At 48.5% G+C, this 18,700-nt stretch overlaps 1 protein-coding gene across 1 annotated transcript in view; it reads right to left on the bottom strand.

Annotated features, from left to right (window-relative positions):
* Positions 1-18,700, bottom strand: part of stard9 (StAR-related lipid transfer (START) domain containing 9) — a 58,194-nt gene that overhangs the window by 33,439 nt on the left and 6,055 nt on the right. Inside the window, exon 3 of the mRNA XM_071365415.1 lies at positions 17,359-17,475. Coding sequence (XP_071221516.1) covers positions 17,359-17,475 — 117 coding nt within the window. The remainder of the gene's footprint in view (positions 1-17,358; positions 17,476-18,700) is intronic.

Raw genomic sequence — 18,700 nt, 5'->3', positions numbered from 1 at the left:
CAACCAAACACAGAGTATCTCAGACGAAAATCAACAGCATCACTACTGCAATGCATCCTGTCTCTCCTAACAGCTAGCAGCAGGCCAACACACGTGAGATTTGAGGTTTGGTTACGCAATTACCACCAGTAGCCTTGTGTCTTATCTAATGGCTATTTCCCCACACGCCAACACAGAAACAGTCAAACTACAGCACCCAGTAACCCAATAAAGACATGTGTACGTGTCTACGTGTTAACAGGCAAACCCTTACGGCAGTAACAGTCTATCAACGTCCCCAGAGGATGCCTCAACAGTAGGAGAGAGAGAGAGAGGGTACTGGGTAGGCTGTTGTCATCCTACAAAGGAATGCACAACAAAACCTATTGCAGTGGGTTTCAACCCACTAATAATAACAGTGGGGAGTGTAAATGGTATTATAAGCTTTTGACAATGCAAAATATTTACAATAACAATAATAGTTCACTGCTAAAATGAACTAAATTTGACCTCCGAGATATTTTATGTTTAAAAAAATCCTCGACTCGTGAATGGTGGTCCTCAGGAGCTTCTGACAGTGATGAGGTGGCCCCCGTGACGGAACAGGTTGGGAACCGCTGACCTATTGGTTTGATAAGTGCACAGAGGGCGGGAGCACTAGTCTGGTCCCAGATCTGTTTGTGCTGTATAGTCAACTCCATCATGACCATGATGAACATAGGAGCTGGCAAGACAGCACAGACAGATCTGGGACCAGGCTATGGGAGGAGTAGTGGTAAATCCAGTGTGTTTGTGTGTAAAGTCAATTAGCAGAGCTAGCAAAAATGAGTAGCCATTACGAATGCTGTGCTGTTGTAGTTAGTCTACATGATGTGTTTGGCTGACACCTGTTGAAGAAGCTAGACTAGTACATTGTGTGTTTGGTTGTAAATTATGCTGACTGTAGTGCAGTGGAATCCAGAACACCAAGCTATGCCCCCGTTTAACTCTGCCGCTTGAATAGGGGTTCCCCAGCCACACCACAAAGGGCCGTGCCACTCCTGTCCCCATACCATTCGTTACGCTGGATTCTGTCTCTCTCTCTCCCTTCCTCCCTCACTCCTGTCCCCCTCTCTCCACCTCAATCTTGCCCCCCCCCCGCACTACTGTCCCCCTCTCTCCACCTCAATCTTGCCCCCTCCCCCCACACTCCTGTCCCCCTCTCTCCACCTCAATCTTGCCCCCTCTCCCCACACTCCTGTCCCCCTCTCTCCACCTCAATCTTGCCCCCTCTCCCCTCACTCCTGTCCCCCTCTCTCCACCTCAATCTTGCCCCCTCTCCCCACACTCCTGTCCCCCCCTCTCCACCTCAATCTTGCCCCCTCTCCCCACACTCCTGTCCCCCTCTCTCCACCTCAATCTTGCCCCCTCTCCCCTCACTCCTGTCCCCGCTCTCCACCTCAATCTTGCCCCTCTCCCCTCACTCCTGTCCCCCTCTCTCCACCTCAATCTTGCCCCCTCTCCCCTCACTCCTGTCCCCGCTCTCCACCTCAATCTTGCCCCTCTCCCCTCACTCCTGTCCCCCTCTCTCCACCTCAATCTTGCCCCCCCCGCACTACTGTCCCCCTCTCTCCACCTCAATCTTGCCCCCTCTCCCCTCACTCCTGTCCCCCTCTCTCCACCTCAATCTTGCCCCCTCTCCCCACACTCCTGTCCCCCTCTCTCTACCTCAATCTTGCCCCCTCTCCCCTCACTCCTGTCCCCGCTCTCCACCTCAATCTTGCCCCTCTCCCCTCACTCCTGTCCCCCTCTCTCCACCTCAATCTTGCCCCCTCTCCCCTCACTCCTGTCCCCCTCTCTCCACCTCAATCTTGCCCCCTCTCCCCTCACTCCTGTCCCCCTCTCTCCACCTCAATCTTGCCACTCTCCCCTCACTCCTGTCCCCCTCCCCCCTCACTCCTGTCCCCCTCTCTCCACCTCAATCTTGCCCCCTCTCCCCTCACTCCTGTCCCCGCTCTCCACCTCAATCTTGCCCCTCTCCCCTCACTCCTGTCCCCCTCTCTCCACCTCAATCTTGCCCCTCCCCCCACAGTCCTGTCCCCCTCTCTCCACCTCAATCTTGCCCCCTCTCCCCTCACTCCTGTCCCCCTCTCTCCACCTCAATCTTGCCCCCCCCCCCCACACTCCTGTCCCCCTCTCTCCACCTCAATCTTGCCCCCTCTCCCCTCACTCCTGTCCCCCTCTCTCCACCTCAATCTTGCCCCCCCCCCACACTACTGCCCCCCCCTCCACCTCTCTCGATAGCTCAAACTCTCCTCCCTGTCCTCACTGGCAGACAGAATCAATAGTAACCTTGTTAAAGCAGAAACTCTCAGCACACAAAGAGCACGAAACTCCACGTCACCACACTACTGTCGACTCTTAACTCTTTCGATACTGACCTTGAGTATGCACACGCACATACCTCTCCATTATCACAATGACTTCCACCGGCAGGGAGGTATTCTTATTGACGATGAATAACACAGGCCCCGACATCATCTGAATCAGTCTATTGTGTCTCATTGTCATATAACAATCATTTGGCGGACGGCATCCCTGAAAGAACACAATAGGCTCTCACTGCTCCAACCTACTTTCGCAGAGCCCTGGCCTGGCCAACTGGCCTGGCGGCACAGAAAACTGGGAGGTATGTGGCCAACAAAGCAGACCTGTGAGGTAAGAGACACAGTGCATTATGGGGCTGCTGACTAACTAACTACGGATCCAGATTCAAGCAGCTCATAGAGAGAATAGCCAACAGAGAGAAGGGCCAGAGCGAGAGTCTGTAGAATGATCGCCCAAAACACACCGCGACAAACTGAACTCACTCCCATCAACAGGAAGGCTCTGTCTGTCTGTCTGTGTGAGAGTAAATGTGTGTTTGTGTAGGTGTTGCCATGTGTCCAACCGGCCCAGAGGAAACTGCATCTGAATACAATGACTAAAGGCTTGGCGTTTGCTTTCCTTCTCTTGACAAAAACAGAAACAAATACAAACCTGCTTCACAATGAAGGGAGGAAAGCAGAATATAGATTCCACTCTGGCAAGGAAACACAGGTCAAAACCATCAGGCCAAACAGGGGGACAGGAAGCAGTGGGAGACCCTGGTGACCGACTGAAGGTGTAGCTGGTGTGTGTGTGTGTTGTGTTGTGTTGTGTTGTGTTGTGTGTGTGTGTGTGTGTGTGTAGGATCTGAACACACAACTAAACACTTTTCTGTAACACTTTTTAAACGTGCCAAGGCATTTAGAATTTCAATGAAAACGCATCACAGTGTTTAGATTGTAAACCCCAGAACATGTTAATTCACTGTAACACTTTTTAAACATATGCAGATGTTTATTCAGCACAAGGTGTTTAGATTTTAAACACTAAACACTGGGGGGGTTGTTCTAAAAATCTAGGGCGTAAAGCCATATCTGCATATTTCCCAGCAGGCCTTTCGAGTGAATGTGAGAGATACCCACCCATGACAGTGTTTGTTAGTGACAGAGGTATGGTTGTTGCATTCAATCATTTCTATTCCAGAAGCTTTCACCAAGTGACTGCCTAAGTTAAAGTGTTAATTACAAGTAAACCCTTTATGACCACATATTATACATTTCATAAGGCATTTAGTTAAGGCCTACTTATCCTCAACATTGTGGTCTCCAGCCAGAGCCAGGATATCCAACAATTGGAATATATTATCATGTCATGTTCAGTTGGGCTGAAATGTAGGTAAGGTGCCAGACATTCCTAACACTGATGGAATGGAAAAGTCACATCAATTTCTAATGAAACACTAGTGTTTAAAATAGATACAGGTGTTCTCCTGGTTGGAAACTAGAAAAACATGTCTATCATGTTTAATCTTGCATTCTAAACGCCTGGGTTTAAGATGAGAACTGTAACGGCGGCCTTCCCTCTCTTCACTAGAAGAGGGGGTGAAACAGGGATCGGACCAACACGCAGCGTAGCCAGTGCTCAACATGTTTAATTAAACAAATAAACAGTGAACACGATACAAAAACAAAATAACAAAAGTGGCAAACCGATACAGACCTATCTGGTGCAGAACACAAACACAGAGACAGGTAACAACCACCCACAATCCCCAACACAAAACAAGCCACCATATTAGGCTGGACACAGAAACAGACGAACTAGACACACAACATAGAATTCCCACCCAGCTCACGCCCTGACCAACACTAAACAAGCAAAACACATAAGAACTCTGGTCAGGACGTTACAGTACCCCCCCCCCTGAGGTGCGGACTCCGAACGCACCCCTAAAACTCAAGGGGAGGGTCTGGGTGGGCCTCTGTCCGCGGTGGCGGCTCCGGCGGTGGACGAGGACACCACTCCACCACTGTCTTTGTCCCCCTCCTTAGCGTCCTTTGAGTGGCGACCCTCGCCCACGACCTTGGCCTAAGAATCCTCCCTAAGGCCCCCACATGATTTAGGAGGTAGCTCAGGACAGAGAGGTAGCTCAGGACAGAGAGGTAGCTCAGGACAGAGAGGTAGCTCAGGACAGAGAGGCAGCTCAGGACAGAGGGGCAACTCAGGACAGAGGGGCAACTCCGGACTGAAGGGCAGCTCCGGACTGAAGGGCAGCTCCGGACTAATGGCAGCTCCGGGCTGAGTGGCAGCTCATAACTGGAGGGCAGCTCATGACTGGAGGGCAGCTCATGACTGGAGGGCAGCTCATGACTGGAGGGCAGCTCATGACTGTAGGGCAGCTCCTGACTGGCTGCCGGCTCTGGCAGCTCCTGACTGGCTGGCGGCTCTGGCAGCTCCTGACTGGCTGGCGGCTCTGGCAGCTCCTGACTGGCTGGCGGCTCTGGCAGCTCCTGACTGGCTGGCGGCTCTGGCAGCTCCTGACTGGCTGGCGGCTCTGGCATTTCCTGACTGGCTGGCGGCTCTGGCATTTCCTGACTGGCTGGCGGCTCTGGCAGCTCCTGACTGACGGACGGCTCTAGCGGCTCCTGACTGACGGACGGCTCTAATGGCTCGGGACAGACGGGCGGCTCTGAAGGCTCGTGGCAGACGGATGGCTCAGACGGCGCTGGGCAGACGGATGGCTCAGACGGCGCTGGGCAGACGGATGGCTCAGACAGCGCTGGGCAGACGAGCAGTGCAGGCAGCTCAGACGGCGCTGGGCAGACGAGCAGTGCAGGCGGCGTTGGGCAGACGGCCGACTCTGACCTGCTGAGGCGCACAGTAGGCCTGGTGCGTGGTGCCGGAACTGGTGGTACCGGGCTGAGGGCACGCACCTCAGGGCGAGTGCGGGGAGAAGGAACAGTGCGTACAGGGCTCTGGAGACGCACAGGAGGCTTGGTGCGTGGTGCCGGAACTGGAGGCACTGGGCTGGAGACACGCACCACAGGGAGAGTGCGTGGAACAGGAACAGAGCACACTGGACTCTCGAGGCGCACTATAGGCCTGGTGCGTGATACCGGCACTGGTGGTACCGGGCTGAGGGCACGCACCTCAGGGCGAGTGCGGGGAGAAGGAACAGTGCGTACAGGGCTCTGGAGACGCACAGGAGGCTTGGTGCGTGGTGCCGGAATTGGAGGCACTGGGCTGGAGACACGCACCACAGGGAGAGTGCGTGGAACAGGAACAGAGCACACTGGACTCTCGAGGCGCACTATAGGCCTGGTGCGTGATACCGGCACTGGTGGTACCGGGCTGAGGGCACGCACCTCAGGGCGAGTGCGGGGAGAAGGAACAGTGCGTACAGGGCTCTGGAGACGCACAGGAGGCTTGGTGCGTGGTGCCGGAACTGGTGGTACTGGGCTGGGGCGGGAAGGTGGCGCCGGATATACCGGACCGTGCAGACGTACTGGCTCCCTTGAGCACTGAGCCTGCCCAACCTTACCTGGTTGAATGCTCCCCGTAGCCCGTCCAGTGCGGGGAGGTGGAATAACCCGCACTGGGCTGTGTAGGCGAACCGGGGACACCATTCGTAAGGCTGGTGCCATGTACACCGGCCCGAGGAGGCGTACTGGAGGCCAGATATGTTGAGCCGGCTTCATGGCACTTGGCTCAATGCTCATTCTAGCCCGCCCAGTGCGGGGAGGTGGAATAACCCGCACCGGGCTATACACACGTACACGAGACACCGTGCGCTCTTCCGCATAACACGGTGTCTGCCCGTACTCCCGCTCTCCACGGTAAGCATGGGAAGTGGGCGCAGGTTTCCTACCTCCCCCCCCCCCCAATAAATTTTTGGGGTTTCTTCTCAGGCTTCTTACCGCGCTGTCGTGCTAACCTCATTTGGCGGTATCCCTCCGCACATTGCTCCATCGAATCCCAGGCGGGCTCCGGCACTCTCCCTGGGTCAACCGACCACCTGTTTATTTCCTCCCAAGTGGTGTAACCCAGATCAGGCTCCTGCTGCCAAGCTAGCTCCTCAAACCGCCGCCTCTCCGCTTTAGCTGCCTCCAGCTCTGCTTTGGGGCGGCGATACTCCTCTGGCTCTGCCCAGGGTCCTTTACCATCCAGCTCGTCCTCCCATGTCCAGTAGTCCTGTGTACTGGGCCGCTGCTGCTGCTGTCGCTGCTGCCCGTTGCTACGCTGCTTGGTCCTTTGGTGGTGGGTGGTTCTGTAACGGCGGCCTTCCCTCTCTTCACTAGAAGAGGGGGTGAAACAGGGATCGGACCAACACGCAGCGTAGCCAGTGCTCAACATGTTTAATTAAACAAATAAACAGTGAACACGATACAAAAACAAAATAACAAAAGTGGCAAACCAATACAGACCTATCTGGTGCAGAACACAAACACAGAGACAGGTAACAACCACCCACAATCCCCAACACAAAACAAGCCACCTATATATGATTCTCAATCAGGGACAACGATTCACAGCTGTCTCTGATTGAGAACCATATTAGGCTGGACACAGAAACAGACGAACAAGACACACAAAATAGAATTCCCACCCAGCTCACGCCCTGACCAACACTAAACAAGCAAAACACATAAGAACTCTGGTCAGGACGTTACAAGAACACTTATTGGCTAATCTAAATGCCTAATCTCTAAATTGTAAACACTGATGTTTAGGTTATAAACGTGTCACGTGTTTCATGGTTTTACAGCGCGTGTGTTGGCATGCGAGTGCGTGTGGGCATGCGTGAGTGCGTATGGGGACAAGGAGGGTCCACTCCAGAAGTGGGTCAGTCCAAGCAGAGGTCAGATCTGGAGCGAGTCGACCCAGAATCCCCCCCCCCCTCTCTCTCAGGACCATGACGTCTTCTGATAAACAAGGGAAGGGCAGATTTGTCGCCAGAGATCTGAACCTGGATAACAGCTGTTTATAAGAGCTTGTTTTGAAACGTGGATACTTTTTAGATCGGAAGCCTGTATGTCTGGAGCGTGTCAATGGAAAGGAAAAACAGAACGAGGGGGAGAGAGAGAGAGTGAGCGAGATGAGGAGAAGAAGGAGAGAGAAAAAAGAGAGATGGAGGCAGGCAGCTGTGATGGTGCTTATTAATGATCTCAGTCTACTAATCGTTGGCTGTGGTGGACTGACTACAGTGGCTGGGTCTGTTTTCATGTGGCCTGCTCTACACCAGCCCCTGGACTGGAAAACTCCTTACTTTTCTCTGTCGGTCGGTCTGTCTGTCAATGCAAGTGCTCTTCTAAGAAACCACGGCCCGAAAAACGTCAGCGCCTCACCACTTTCCGGGTTTGAAGAGACAAAAACCCCCACAATTTACTTTCCTACTACTACACACACACTACACAAACCCTCATATAGTAAGGGGGTTCCATGGGCTAAAACAGTGGGCATTGGTTGGGCAATCAGGAAAAGTAAAGAAACAGACACAGCAGCCTTAATCCGACAGAACCAGGGCCATATTCACAATGCGTCTCAGACAAGGAGTGCTGAGCTAGGATCAGGTCCCCCCTTTCTATGTAATCTTATTCTAAAAAGGCAAAACTGATCCTATATCAGCACTCCTACTTTAAGACTCTTTGTGAATACAGGCCCAGGTCTCACGGTCAGTGCTGCACTCTGTCCAAGACTGGACAGGACAGCTGCATTGGTACTGGAACCTACAACATGGGTCAGTCAGTCCGTTTCAGTCCCACACTTTCCAACTAGGTTACACCAACACTGCAGCTGGACCCTGAGCAGATATTAGACAAAAGTTGAGCTTTTGTTTAGCCTGAGGAATACATACATGTTATTGGAGATGGAGGCGACTAAACTCGACCACACGATTATGGAGTTGAGCGGATACTCGTGTGGCTACTACCGACGTCGCATAAAAGGACGTTTTTAATCAAAAAGCTATTTTATCAAAACGTAACTTCATGTGACGTCGGAGTTCCATTACGCTCACACTAGTCGCCGGCTCAACTCCATCGCAAATCGCGGAGCTGGGTTTAGTCGGCTAACATGCATCCTAACTTTCTGCGATATGAGCGAGAGAAAAAGGGTAAGAGAGACAGATAGTGACGCTGGGGGAGGTGGGCAGGAAAAACTAGTGAAACACAGAGAGAGACAGAACGACAGAGAGAGATAGGGAGGAAGAACATTGGCTGGAGTTCAACAGTGTTCTCATTCATTTGACATACTTTGACAGAATTTGTAGGTCAAATTAGCATATAAGGGCAGGGAGGCGGGAGGGAGAGAAGGGAGACACTGAGGGCTACACAGATAAGCTGTCGGACATTATTCATGCCTGCCTACACATGGGAGACAGAGACAGAGACAGAGACAGAGACAGAGACAGAGAGAGAGAGAGAGAGAGAGAGAGAGAGAGAGAGAGAGAGAGAGAGAGAGAGAGAGAGAGAGAGAGAGAGAGCGAGAGAATGAGAGAGACAGTTGGGAGGATGAGGGGAAAGGGATATAGTAAAGGGGAGGGAGAAAACGTCAGGAAAGGGTGAGAAAGAGGGGAAAATTTGATTGTTATATTTTTTAAATTTGATTGAACCTATATTTAACTAGGCAAGTCAGTTAAGAACAAATTCCTATTTACAATGACGGCCTACACCGGCCAAACCCTGATGACGCTGGGCCAATTGTGCGCCGGCCCTATGGGACTCCCAATCACGGCCGGGATTCGAACCAGGGTGTCTGTAGTGACGCCTCTAGCACTGAGATGCAGTGCCTTCTACCGCTACGCCACTCAGGAGCCCTAAAACAGCATCGATAAAGAAGGGGAGGGAGAAAACGTCGGGGAAAGAGAGTGAGAGAGGGGGGGTGTGCTGGCATGCCAAGGCATTCAACTTTTCAGCAAACATCTCTAACTCTAACTGACACTGGTGCAAACGCTCGACCTTAAACATATAAATAACACTAGCCCATATCTGTAACGACTCTGTTGCTCCTCCCTCTACTGCATTTACATTTAAGTCATTTAGCTGACGCTCTTATCCAGAGCGACTTACAAATTGGAAAGTTCATACATATTCATCCTGGTCCCCCCGTGGGGAATGAACCCACAACCCTGGCGTTGCAAGCGCCATGCTCTACCAACTGAGCCACACGGGACCTACTGCTTGTTAAAGCAACCAGAGAGAGGGAGCGCTAACGAGAAAGAGGGAAATAGCAGTGTTAATGGCAGGGTCCAGGGAATGAGAATGTTTAGGCACCCAGAGCCCTCTCTGGCCGAAAGGTTTTAATGACAGGGAAAGAAAACAGAGAATGGGAAGGCAGACAGGGAATGGCTTCCCCGGGCTGTAGCCTCCCTTACAAAACAAATGAGCATTTTCACATGTAAAATCACTTGTGAAAGTTCTGCAGCATTGAAGGTCCCCGAAAACACAGTGGCCTCCATCATTCTTAAACGGACGAAGTTTGGAACCACCAAGACTCTTCCTAGAGCTGGCCGCCCGGCAAAACTGAGCAATCGGGGGAAAAGGGCCTTGGTCAGGGAGGTGACCTAGAACCTGATGGTCACTCTGACAGAGCTCCAGAGTTCAAGAAGGACAACCATCTCTGCAGCACTCCACCAATCAGGCCATTATGGTAGAGTGGCTAGACGGAAGCCACTCTTCACTAATAGACACATAACAGCCTGCTTGGAGTTTGCCAAAAGGCACCTAAAGACTCTCAGACCATGAGAAACAAGATTCTCTGGTCTGACGAAACCAAGATTGAACTCTTTGGCCTGAATGCCAAGTGTTGCGTCTGGAGGAAACCTGTCACCATCCCTATGGTGAAGCATGGTGGTGGCAGCATCATATTGTGGGGATGTTTTTCAGCAGCAAGGACTGGGAGACTAGTCAGGATCGAGGGAAAGATGAACGGAGCAAAGTACAGAGAGATCCATGATGAAAACCTGCTCCAAAGTGCTCCGAACCTCAGACTGGGGCGAAGGTTCACCTTCCAACAGGACAACGACACTAAGCACACAGCCAAGACAACATAGGAGTAGCTTCGGGACAAGTCTCTGAATGTCCGTGAGTGAACCAGCCAGAGCCCGGACTTGAACCCGATCGAACATCTCTGGAGAGACCTGAAAATAGCTGTGCAGCAATGCTCCCCATCCAACCTGACAGAGCTTGAGAGGATCTGCAGAGAAGAATGGGAGAAACTCCCCAAATACAGGTGTGCCAAGCTTCTAGTGTCATACCCAAGAAGACTCGAGGCTGTAATTGCTGCCAAAGGTGCTTCAACAAAGAACTGAGTAGAGGGTCTGAATACTTATGTAAAAGTGTTATTTCAGTTTTTTTATTTGTAAGAAATGTGCAAAAACCTCTAAAAACCTGCTTTTGCTTTGTTATTATGGGGTATTGTGTGTAGATTGATGAGGGGGGGAAAGAATTTAATACATTTTTGAATAAGGCTTTAACGTAACAAAATGTGGAAAAAGTCAAGGGGTCTGAATACTTTCTGAATGCACTGTATATATATTTTTTGTATATATTTTCCCCTAACCCTACCAACCCTCCCCTAATTGGAGAAACTAATGGACAACAATACTTAGGATTCTACTTTCAGCTTATACATACTATATACATTTTACAGACAGTGTATTTTACAATAGTTATCTTTTGTTTGTTTTAATACCAACCTTCAGCCACCCTCAACCCCTCTCATCTATCTCTGAAGACCATCCAGACTATGTTCCTCCATTTCTTTTTGTTCTTCTTGTAACTTATTCTGTCCCTCCATGCCTCAAGTTAACTATCTGTATATATTTTTTTCCCGCATTGTCTGAAAGCGTTTAAAATTCACTGAAAACATCAACATACATCATCTATATAGCTAAAAACAACGCAAAGGCAAAACAAATTGACTTTGAGGTTAAAGAAAGTGTGTTCATCAATTTACCCGATTTTGCTAACCGTTCCTTTGGACAAAATGAAGACGCAAATATTATTGTAATACTTTTTGTAAATTACCGCTCAATTTGAGCAAATGACGAATTTGCTGGTAATCCCAGCAAATCCTGCGATTAACTCGATTACATTTTTGAATCGTTTGACAACCCTAATTGACATTAAAATGTGGAAATGCACATGTGAAAGTGTATAGGACACAAGGCGGTCATGGTTGCTCACGGTCACGTGATGAGGTAGCCCCGCCTGCGTCTTATTAAAAATGAGTGTTGTCCTTCATGGTCAAGACGTTGGCTTCTCCTGTGGGAGTCACGGGTTCTAAACCCGCCAGTTACAAAAGCACACGTGATACTTATACTGGACTGGAAATATTGGGGAAACACACACTGTATGTCTGTGATTTTTTCACACGTGTTCTTTCAACATTGTGATATTTTTTTCATGTGTTTTTTTTGTATGGGGTGGCTGTCTCATCTGCTATACTCTCTATAGGGGTACAGTATAGGGGTTTATTCTGGGGGGGATTCTGGTATGGTAGTGTACATGGGTACTCTATGTACTGGACTGTCCCCCTGAATAGCAGGTTTGCTATTACCATCACTGGTCCAGAGAACTGCAAGTATACAGAGATATGGGTAGCAACACCGTGTGAGATAACACTAAGATAACATTAAATTAGAATACTTTTTTGTCCATCACAGGTGCTCCACATTTTTTTTAAATCAGGATTTTATAAGCGATTAAGCAAGACCAAACTATTGATGTCTTTGTGCCTTGTGAGTGTCCGTACCTAGTCTAATAGTCTGCCACAACAAGATCAAATATGTGCGGGAGTCATGGTTCCTTTAACCAGTCATCAGTAAAGTTGGATTCAAGCTCACTAGTGTGGAATACAGTGTGAGAGGAAAATGCACACCAATCACATTGAAGCACAGAGCCGTTCTTCTTCTCCCTATAGCACGACTAACACACAGACCTAGAAACACCAAGAGCAGAATCAAGTCATGAACACAGCATGGGGGGAGGGAGAGAGCGAGAGAGAGAGAGAGAGAGAGAGAGCGAGAGAGAGGGGAGAATAAGAGAGAGCGAGAGAGAATTCCAGAGGTGGAGGAGGGGAATGGGCAGGGGGTCGACAGAACCGCCCATTTCTCGTCTGCCAAACTCACAGCTGCTCCACTAAGTCATTTTTCACAGTTAGATTTCAGCCCAAAAGACGTCATTGGACAGGATCTGAATCTGGAGCTCAATGCTGGGTTTTATTACCAAATGAAGTCAGCTTGGAGCTTGGACCGGGCTGTTTTTGCTCTCCCTCCCTCCTCGTTCTCTCTTCTCCAACTCTCTCTACCCCAATATATTCTCCTCCTCCCCCCTTCCCTCTCTCTCTGTCTCCCTCTCATCCCCCCTCTCTCTCTCCCTCTTCCACCCTCCTCTCTCTGTGCTCCAGATGACTCCCAGTTCTCAGCCATTTCCCATCTATTTAAATGCCCCAGTTCATCAAAGAGTTACGGTTAAATGTCCCATGTTAATTAAACATAGAAGAGAATATATTACGCCGTAAGTATACACATCTAACACGTACAGAACGAGCGCTTAAATAAGCTGGTCCATTCTCTCTCTAGTTCACCACTACCTCAACAGCTGGCTTCCATTATGGATTACATCTCTTCTTCAGCTCTGTTCCAAAGCCTAACTCCGTAGTGAATACCTAGGATCTCGCATTCTCTCTCTTTCTCTTGCGCCCTCTTCCTCCTCTCACCTTCCCCTCCTTTCTACTCCCCCCCTCTCTCTTCTCCAGTTCACTCCTTCTTTCTGACTAGAGTGAAGAGCATGCAGGTGAACCGACTCTGGAGAACACTCCATCAGCTCACTGTCACTGCAGCACATACCATAACTAGTCAACATCATTGACACCCCTAAAGATTCCTATAAATAAAGTAGTCAAATATTTCGTATCAGGGCCCAAATTCCGGGCATGCAATGATTACATCAAGCTTGTGACTCTACACACTTGTTGGATGCATTTGCTGTTTGTTTTGGTTGCGTTTCAGATCATTTTGTGCAAAATAGAAATGAAATGGTAAATAATGTGCAGTGTCATACTGGGGTGACTTTTATTGTAAATAAGAATAGAATAGGTTTCTAAACACTTCTGCATGAATGTGTATGCTAACATGATTACAGATCATCCTGAATGAATCGTGAATAATGATGAGTGAGAAAGTTACAGAGGGGTCAAAGATCATTGCGTGCTAGGAATACGGGAACAAACACTAAACTATTAACTACTTTATTTATAAGAATCTTTAGCGGTGTCAATAATTGCAGACCCCACAGTATGTGTTATTTTTCATTCTGTGGCATATACAGCACATCCAGACAGTACAGTGCAACACAGCAGAGGTCTAGCATAGGGGGTTTGCTCTGGCCAGTCTCAGAGGGGTGTGGTCGGGTAGAGACTGGAGGAGCAGGAGTTAGGTTTGAGTTTCCCCTCCCCCGCCATGGGTCTCAGACTGACTCAGTCCCTCAGGGCTCAACAGGAAGTTAAGCCAGGAGGACGACGTCTTCTCTGGACACACACAACTACACTACAGCGCTCCGACATGTAGCTTGAGAAAAACACAAGACTAAATTGTGACTTTAAAATAGTGCTTGGCACCAGTGAGAGGGAAAAAATCTGACGCTTATCTATAATAGTGAGACTTTTTTTATGGAATTAAAGACTGTTGAAATTATAGGTAGGTCTATTACACCAGTGGTATTATTAAGGGAGAAAACACAACTCTATTATTTTTTTAATAAGTACAGTTGAAGTCGGAAGTTTACATACACCTTAGCCAAATACATTTAAACTCAGTTTTTCACAATTCCTGACATTTAATCCTAGTAAAAATGCCCTGTCTTAGGTCAGTTAGGATCACCACTTTAATTTAAGAATGTGACATGTCAGAATAATAGTAGAGAGAATGATTTATTTCAGCTTTTATTTCTTTCATCACATTCCCAGTGGGTCAGACGTTTACATACACTCAATTAGTATTTGGTAGCATTGCCATTAAATTGTTTAACTTGGGTCAAACGTTTCAGGTAGCCTTCCAATAGCTTCCCACAATAAGTTGGGTGAATTTTGGCCCATTCCTCCTGACAGAGCTAGTGTAACTGAGTCAGGTTTGTAGGCCTCCTTGCTCGCACACGCTTTTTCAGTTCTGCCCACAAATTTTCTATAGGATTGAGGTCAGGGCTTTGTGATGGCCACTCCAATACCTTGACTTTGTTGTTCTTAAGCCATTTTGCCACAACTTTGGAAGTGTGCTTGGGGTCACTGTCCATTTGGAAGACCCATTTGCGACCAAGCTTTAACTTCCTGACTGATGTCTTGAGATGTTGCTTCAATATATCCACGTAATTTTCCATCCTCATGATGCCATCTATTTTGTGAAGGGCACCAGTCCCTCCTGCAGCAAAGCACCCCCACAACATGATGCTGCCACCGCCGTGCTTCACGGTTGGAATGGTGTTCTTCGGCTTGCAAGCCTCCCCCTTTTTCCTCCAAACATAACGATGGCCATTATGGCCAAACAGTTCTATTTTTGTTTCATCAGATCTTTGTCCCCATGTGCAGTTGCAAACCGTAGTCTGGCTTTTTTATGGCGGTTTTGGAGCAGTGGCTTCTTCCTTGCTGAGCGGCCTTTCAGGTTATGTCGATATAGGACTCGTTTTACTGTGGATATAGATACTTTTGTACCTGTTTCCTCCAGCATCTTCACATGGTCCTTTGCTGTTGTTCTGGGATTGATCTGCACTTTTCGCACCAAAGTACGTTCATCTCTAGAAGACAGAACGTGTCTCCTTCCTGAGCGGTATGACGGCTGCATGGTCCCATGGTGTTTATACTTGCGTACTATTGTTTGTACAGATGAACGTGGTACCTTCAGGCGTTTGGAAATTGCTCCCAAGGATGAACCAGACTTGAGGTCTTGGCTGATTTTCTTTTGATTTTCCCATGATGTCAAGCAAAGAGGCACTGAGTTTGAAGGTAGGCCTTGAAATACATCCACAGGTACACCTCCAATTGACTCAAATGATGTCAATTAGCATATCAGAAGCTTCGAAAGCCATGACAACATTTTCTGGAATTTTCCAAGCTGTTTAAAGTCACAGTCAACTTAGTGTGTGTAAACTTCTGACCCACTGGAATTGTGATACAGTGAATTATAAGTGAAATAATCTGTCTGTAATCAATTGTTGGAAAAACTACTTGTGTCATGCACAAAGTAGATGTCCTAACCGACTTGCCAAAACTATAGTTTGTTAACATTTGTGGAGTGGTTGAATTTGTGGAGTGGTTGAAAAACGAGTTTTAATGACTCCAACCTAACTGTATGTAAACTTCCGACTTCAACTGTATGTCTGCGTATGAAAGTCTGGGGAAAGTATGAACTGCTGAGGGAATTAAGTGTTCTGAAACTGCACAAACAGAACATTTTCGTCATCTGCCCTTACGACCTGTCCTTAGTGTTAGCCTCAGGTCACCTAACACGAGTCGTTTTATTCAACACTGTACTCAAATGTTGTCAACATACAGCACTGTAAATAGTGTATAGTCTACATTCTTTGGGACAGAGCATAGAGAGAAGGGTAGACCTAGCAACTATCTGTGACGTGTGGCCAGTAAATGTCAGCTCTGGTGCCACTGTGTCAGAGTTTGTGTGGAACAGCCACACACTTAAAGGCCTCGGAAAGAGGTCAGATTGTGACCCTGCTCCACAGAAGTAAAGAGAAAACACACACACTAACAACAATATATTGTATCTCTATGCCGTGCCCCTGTTTGCCCCTCCTCCTCGCCCACCACGGGTCACCAGAGGAATGTAGTGGCAGGGCCACCCCACCAGCACCCTCTGACTGGGCACAACTCAGAGGTGGAGAGAATGGGGCAATAGAGAAAGAGACAGCGAGAGAGGGAGGGATGAAAGAGTGACACAGACAGAGAGAGAAAGACTGTATATAGACATAACACGACATTTGAAATGTCTTTATTCTTTTGAAACTGGTGTGAGTGTAATATTTACTGTTCACTTTGAATTGTTTGTTTCACTTTTGTTTATCCATTTCACTTGCTTCGGCAACGTAAACATACGTTTCCCATGCCAATAAAGCCTTGTGAATTGAATTGAGAGAGAACGCGAGAGGGACGAGCGCTGTGTTTTGCTTCAGAGAGTGGGCCGTCACAGCTCTTTCACTCACACACACACACACACACACACACTTCTCAGGGGAGGAGAGGTGACAGCAGAGAGGGAGGAACTCTCCAGTCTTCACAGACAGAGACCAGAACAAAATCATTGGATCTAGACCAAGCCAGGGTGGCCCAAGGCTTTTCCCATGGCATGGTACTTGTCTTCAACACCAAAGGCAACATTGCTTGCATAGCTTGTCCTTAATGGGAATGTTGGTTTGTAAATAAATCAGCCAGGAATCAGAACAAGACAATGCAGCATTCATCAAGTTTGAGTTCTATAAACGGAGGTCCAACTAACATGACACAATGGCCTCTGCTAGTCTGTATCTGAGGGGGTGGGTCTTATTCTGGCTCCTCCTCCCGTCAGTACCAGGAAAAACGGTAGCACCCACCAATCCAAGCAGCACAAACAGATTTAATCAGCCAATCACAGAGACATAAAAGGGAATCTGAGGCCCGCACAAATCCGGAGAACAGATGGAGCTGATATCAATATCCGAGACGTTTTGTTTCTTTCCAAACACAGTATTATTTCCCCTGGACGTCTTCCTTCAGTCCAGGTTGTGATTCCCCGTGCCCACCCTGCCCAACGTCCCCCCGGCTGCTTCACACGCAAACGCCAGGGTGGCGTTCCTTAGTGCACATCATGACTGTGGAAAAACACTTGTTTGGACAAGTACAGATAGCACCTTTCACTCCAATTTCATGCTTACTGACACCCACCCCTGCCTGGCACGCACATGCCCGATGCCGCCACTCAACCGGCACGAAACCCAGGAACAAAAACAGCTCAAATCAAAAACAAACACAACACGCAGGACTCCTACTTACCTCCTCCTGTGAGGCGTAGTGTGGTTCCTCTGGGGCCACAGACCAGTAACAGTAGTCAAAACCAAACTCCAGCACCTTCTCCCTGGAGTCTCCATGTCCGTCCTGACGTCCATCCAGCTGGGGGGGGGGGGGGGGGGGGGGGGGCACAGACAGAGAGACAGTGAGACAGTTAGAGACTCTCAGGGACAAATGTCTTGCTTATCAAAAGATGAGGTACGGTTTAAGCTGTACTGACACACGCGCACGTTTTGCTGCACATTCAATCAGGTCTTCAAAATAATGTGTCGAAGCTTATGCTTTACGGGACTGAGGTTACAGGGTTACAGCCCAGACAAGAGAACCTGTGTTCCTACTAGAGACAACCACTTAAATCAACTACAGTGTCAGCATTACTAATGAGACTGACTGCCCTGGTGTTGACTGTTGACTAAGGGCCATGCCATGAAAAAGGGCAACTGAAGCAGAGCATGTATCTACACGCCCGGACAGGACTGTTGAGCTGTTGCTGTGGACAACTTTAGTTTACAGCCACTGAGCATCATTTCACAAACAGTACACTCATCTTGTGCACGAGACCTTACAAACCGTCGACCTCTTATGTATTTTCACCATGATACTGTCTAACCTTTATCTTAACGCGTCGATATCGTTGTCTCCACGTACAGTGCATTCGGAAAGTATTCAGACCCCTTCCCATTTCCCACATTTTGTTACGTTACAGCCTTATTCCAAAATGGATTTCTCATCAATCTACACACAACACCCCATAACGACAAAGTGAAAACTGTAAAAATGTTTGCAAATGTATAAAAACATTTTTTGATTTTATTATTTACATAAGTATTCAGACCCTTTGCTATGAGACTCCAAATTGAGTTCAGTTGCATCCTGTTTCGGCAAACGGCAAACACCCGTCTATATAAAGGTCACACAGTTGACGGTGCATGTCAGAGCAAAAACCAAGACATGAGGTCGAAGGAATTGTCCACAGAGCTCAGAGACAGGATTGTGTCGAGGCACAGGGTATCAAGGGTATGCAGCATTGAAGGTCCCCAAGAACACAGTGGCCTCCATAATTCTTAAATGGAAGAAGTTTAGAACCACCATGACTCTTCCTAGAGTTGGCCGCACGGACAAACTGAGCAAATGGGGGAGAAGGACCTTTGTCAGGGATTTGACCAAGAACCTGATGGTCACTCTGACAGAGCTCCAAAGTTCCTCTGTGGAGATGGGAGAACCTTCCAGAAGGACAACCATCTCTGCAGCACTCCACCAATCAGGCTTTTATGGCCAGACGGAAGCCATTCCTCAGTAAAAGGCACATTACAGCACATTTGGAGTT

This window comes from Salvelinus alpinus, chromosome 25, assembly GCF_045679555.1.
Source record: "Salvelinus alpinus chromosome 25, SLU_Salpinus.1, whole genome shotgun sequence".
Classification (NCBI taxonomy): domain Eukaryota; kingdom Metazoa; phylum Chordata; class Actinopteri; order Salmoniformes; family Salmonidae; genus Salvelinus; species Salvelinus alpinus.
This window is presented reverse-complemented; position numbering and strand designations above follow the sequence as displayed.